The sequence below is a fragment of the Sinocyclocheilus grahami genome, unplaced genomic scaffold, assembly GCF_001515645.1.
Source record: "Sinocyclocheilus grahami isolate Dianchi unplaced genomic scaffold, SAMN03320097.WGS_v1.1 scaffold124.1, whole genome shotgun sequence".
Classification (NCBI taxonomy): Eukaryota; Metazoa; Chordata; class Actinopteri; order Cypriniformes; family Cyprinidae; genus Sinocyclocheilus; species Sinocyclocheilus grahami.
Window position 1 is genome coordinate 1,986,983 of NW_015505303.1, and position 4,085 is coordinate 1,991,067.

General features: G+C 36.6%; 1 protein-coding gene across 1 annotated transcript in view; it reads left to right on the plus strand.

Annotated features, from left to right (window-relative positions):
• Nucleotides 1–1,950: 1,950 nt before the first annotated feature.
• Nucleotides 1,951–4,085, plus strand: part of LOC107590106 (protein phosphatase Slingshot homolog 2-like) — a 30,193-nt gene continuing 28,058 nt past the window's right edge. Inside the window, exon 1 of the mRNA XM_016278717.1 lies at nucleotides 1,951–2,161. Within this exon, the coding sequence (XP_016134203.1) occupies nucleotides 2,099–2,161 (63 nt within the window). The 5' untranslated portion in view covers nucleotides 1,951–2,098. The remainder of the gene's footprint in view (nucleotides 2,162–4,085) is intronic.

A 4,085-nucleotide genomic window follows, 5' to 3' on the forward strand; every position in this document is an offset into this window, starting at 1 on the left:
AAAAGTTGTCGGGAGCATGGTGGTGGTGGCGACGTTGAAGGCGAGCGACGTGGAGGTGTAGTTCGTTTATAGCCTAAGTTTAGCTTTTAAGTTCTGGCGCTTTTATTTAGGCTTCAAAATTCATCAGTTATATTATTTTGTGAAGATTATCTTGATGGACAAAACGTGTAAATTTCATGAACTATGGTTGAACACAGAGCTTAGATAATCCAAAAGCCTATGGAAAAATCCTATAGGCTTTTTGTCACGTGTCAACAGCCGATCCGCCTACAAAGTGACGTCATAGGTATGGAACTTGTATGTTTATAAATGTGCATGAATTCAGTTTAATTATTTTAATAGCTGAATTTCAAAGTAATATAAAGTTTTCACCGTTTGCAATACCCCCCCCCCCCCCCCCACAATTTCACCATTTGATAAAGCTCCCAATGAAAGAAAGGTTTAATCGACTTTTAATTAAATGTTTAGATGTAAAATAAAGGAATTTAGAGAAAACATATTCAAGCTAAATTAAAGATAAATAGTTAATAATTATTCAAATACAGCTAATATACAATATATGTAATCTTGTTTCCATATGCAAGAGAACAGGCTGCCACTAGATGGTGACCATCTCTTTAGTATTGCACTAAATCACCACGCACCACACCCCAGACAAGTTAGGATCATGCTTTAGTAAAAAAAAGAAAGCACACATTTTATTCATTTAGCAACAGTCTTACATAACAAACAGTGTTACGAATGTTTGAATTCTACAGATGTTGTTCATGTTGTTTTCTAATATGTAGGCCCATGTATATACAGTAGGCCTACTGTATGTCATATGCATATATTACAAAGGTTGATTTGATTGAAGGTTGGTCTACTTTTTAGTGGTTTGTGTTTTAGCTTGTAATTGAGTACATCAGTTGTTATTTCTATTATGTGTATTGACATACAAGCATATTTAGACTACATGTCCATGATATGATTTTTGCCCATTTTAAAACAAGAGTTTACATTTGTACTGGTTTTCTGTAAATGCCTTTTTGTTTTTTTAAATGAACTGATTTGAATATTTTAAATTATTTTAAAGTCGTTAAATACATTGGACGGCATTCCTTCTATGTTATCCCACCAGTAACCCAAACTCTGTTATACCTGCCGTAATCCTAATCTCATTTTCTCTACTCTCACTGTTAATGCCATTCAGTGAGACTTAGGTAAACAGTGGATCTATGGATGTGGTTGAATGGTAAGAGGCAAATAGAGCAAAATAAGGTAGGAGAAAGTTTCCACTAACACACTGGGCGAAGCTGTGTGTGTTAAATGCTTAGGGCCACGAAGCAAAACTGTGTACTATCTATTCATCTTTCAAAGTATCACATGGGCCACAAAGAACTAATTAGCATTTTCTTTGGCATGTGTGGAACAGCAGTGTGCGAGTGGAGGTTACGAGCAAAAGAAATGTCACAGCTTGTCTGAGCATCATCTGAGATAACAGAGATGTTATGTACGATTGTATAGCCTACTTGTTTGTATGTATATCTTATATTTATTTGGTCTATTCAATTAACTTATTAAGAATTCTGTCATCATTTACTCACCCTCATGTTCTTCCAAACCTGCATGAATCAAACTTTTTTTTTTTGTTCTAATTGACTTCCATTGTATTTTTGTCCATACAATGGCATTTTTCAAAATATCTTATTTTACATTCCACAGAATAAATAAAGTAATACAAGTTTAAAATTACATTTGATGTGAAAATGATGACTGAATGTTCATTTTTGGGTGGACTATTAATTTAATAGCAGTGGACATACATGTGGTATTTTTAAAAATAGCCTAGATTATTAATAGAACCCCACTTTGGACCTTTTTTTAATGGTGTTCAACTCATAATTTCACATGCTTCTTCAGTACACACACAGTTAACCATGGCTTAAGGCCACTGAATCTTGACAGCTGGCGGTTCCGGCGCATGCGCAGAGCAGTCGCAGAGAGGAAGCGCGACAGAGCAGTAACAACGGACGAGCTGCGGCTGATATCCCCTGACACAATTATGTCTGTCTCGCCACCGCCAGTTTCTCTCAGGTATCCGTTTACCGGAGCCTGAATGGCGTTGGTAACTGTGCAGCGGTCGCCTACTCCAAGCGCAACCTCTAGCCCGTGCGTTTCGGTGAGTGACTCGCATCTTTTTTTCTCCGACACCTTCTACCGCCTCGGTACTTTTGGGTTCATTTCCGCTCTTTCCTATAGTCCGTTTGTCCTCAGACGCTATAGAAATACGCATGCGCGAAATATAGACTCGGAATAACATTGTTGTCCATATGGCTCAACAAATATCTGGCGAGCGTGAGACATGGGCTGTATCTCAATTGTGGAGATTTTCTGCTAAATCTACCGGTTGTTTGCAGTGGCATGCCACAGTCTGGAAGTGTTTTGTAATAATTGCTCAAATTACTCCAAAGACTAGGCTGTGAGTCAAAGCTTCTTTTTTGACAATGTATAAAATATTTCATATTCATATGCAAAATTGATGATGGGATTGGTCTTCAGACGAAAGTCGTTTTGGAACCAGGAAGTAAACACAGCTGTCCCCTAGAAAACTGATCTAGTCATAGTAAACAGTAGGATAGTGAAATGGGATTATAAATGTGTAAAACTAGACTGAATAGCAGGAGGCAGCATTTTTGCTCAAACTAACGTAAAACAAGGGTTTTCAAAAATAAAAAAAGGACCCCAATATTTAATTATTTTCTTGTCAGGCACCCCCTCACCAGGTGCCATTTATTTTCCATGCAGCCTATATATACAAAAGCTTGTCTTTTACTAATATTTTATTTATTTATTTTTGTACCCGTTATTAGATGTATAAGCCTACAGAGTAATTCTGTTCAGTTCAGATTTATTTGTGTGGCTTTTCAAAATAAATTTTGAAATTTTGAAACACAAATACAAACTATTTTAGTTTTATAGGATTTATACTAGTTTCATTAAATTATAAGACTTTTTTACTTTGTTTCCTCACTACTAAAAACAAGGTCTGTTGTATATAATAAAAGCATTGTAATTCATTATAATTTCCTAGCAGTCTTTAGACAGCTAGCACAACACATTTAATAAATATTTAAGACATTAAAGGATTAGTTCACTTTCAAATAAAAATGTCCTGATAATTTACTCACCCCCATGTCATCCAAGATGTTTATGTCTTTCTTTCTTCAGTCGAAAAGAAGTTAAGGTTTTTGATGAAAACATTCCAGGATTATTCTCCTTATAGTGGACTTCAACGGCTACCAAACGGTTGAAGGTCAAAATTACAGTTTCAGTGCAGCTTCAAAGGGCTCGACACGATACCAGACGAGGAATAAAGCCCCGTTCACACCAAGAACGATAACTATAAAGATAACGATATTAGCATCCACAACAGTGAAGATATCGTCTGTTTATTCTAAACGTCTGCCGCTTTAAATTCTCGAGCTCGTTAGAGCAGGATGGATTCTGATTGGCTGTCAATTTTTTTTTTATCGTTTATCAGCTGGAGAAAAAATCGTTTTGAAAGTGATTCCAATGATATCGTTTCTCTTTGTCTTTATCATTATAGTTGTGGTGTGGACTCTGCTATTCTTTAAAATTGAGAACGATCTTTATCGTTATCGTCCTTGGTGTGAACGGGCCTTAAGGGTCTTATCTAGCGAAACGATCGGTCATTTTATAAACAAAAATGCGTGCCTTGCACTGCTCTGCGATGTGCGTCCATGACTTCACGTAATATGTAATTACGTTGAAAAGGTCACGCTTGACGTAGGCGGAAGTTAGGTTTCAAAAGATTTAAACATCCAGGATACGCACACGAAGTCACCGTTTTAAACGATAAACTGACACAAGACATTTGAATATGTGTCATTGAACATACAACAACTTTTGAACGGTCCTCCTTCTCCACATTTGTAAACACTGACTGAGTCGGTCTTTCCGCCTACGTCAAGCGTGTCAACGTAATTACGTATTACGTGAAGTCATGGACGTGCAATCGCAGAGCAGTGCAAGGCGCGCATTTTTTTTTTTTTTTTTTTAGAAAATGACAGATCGTTTCGCTA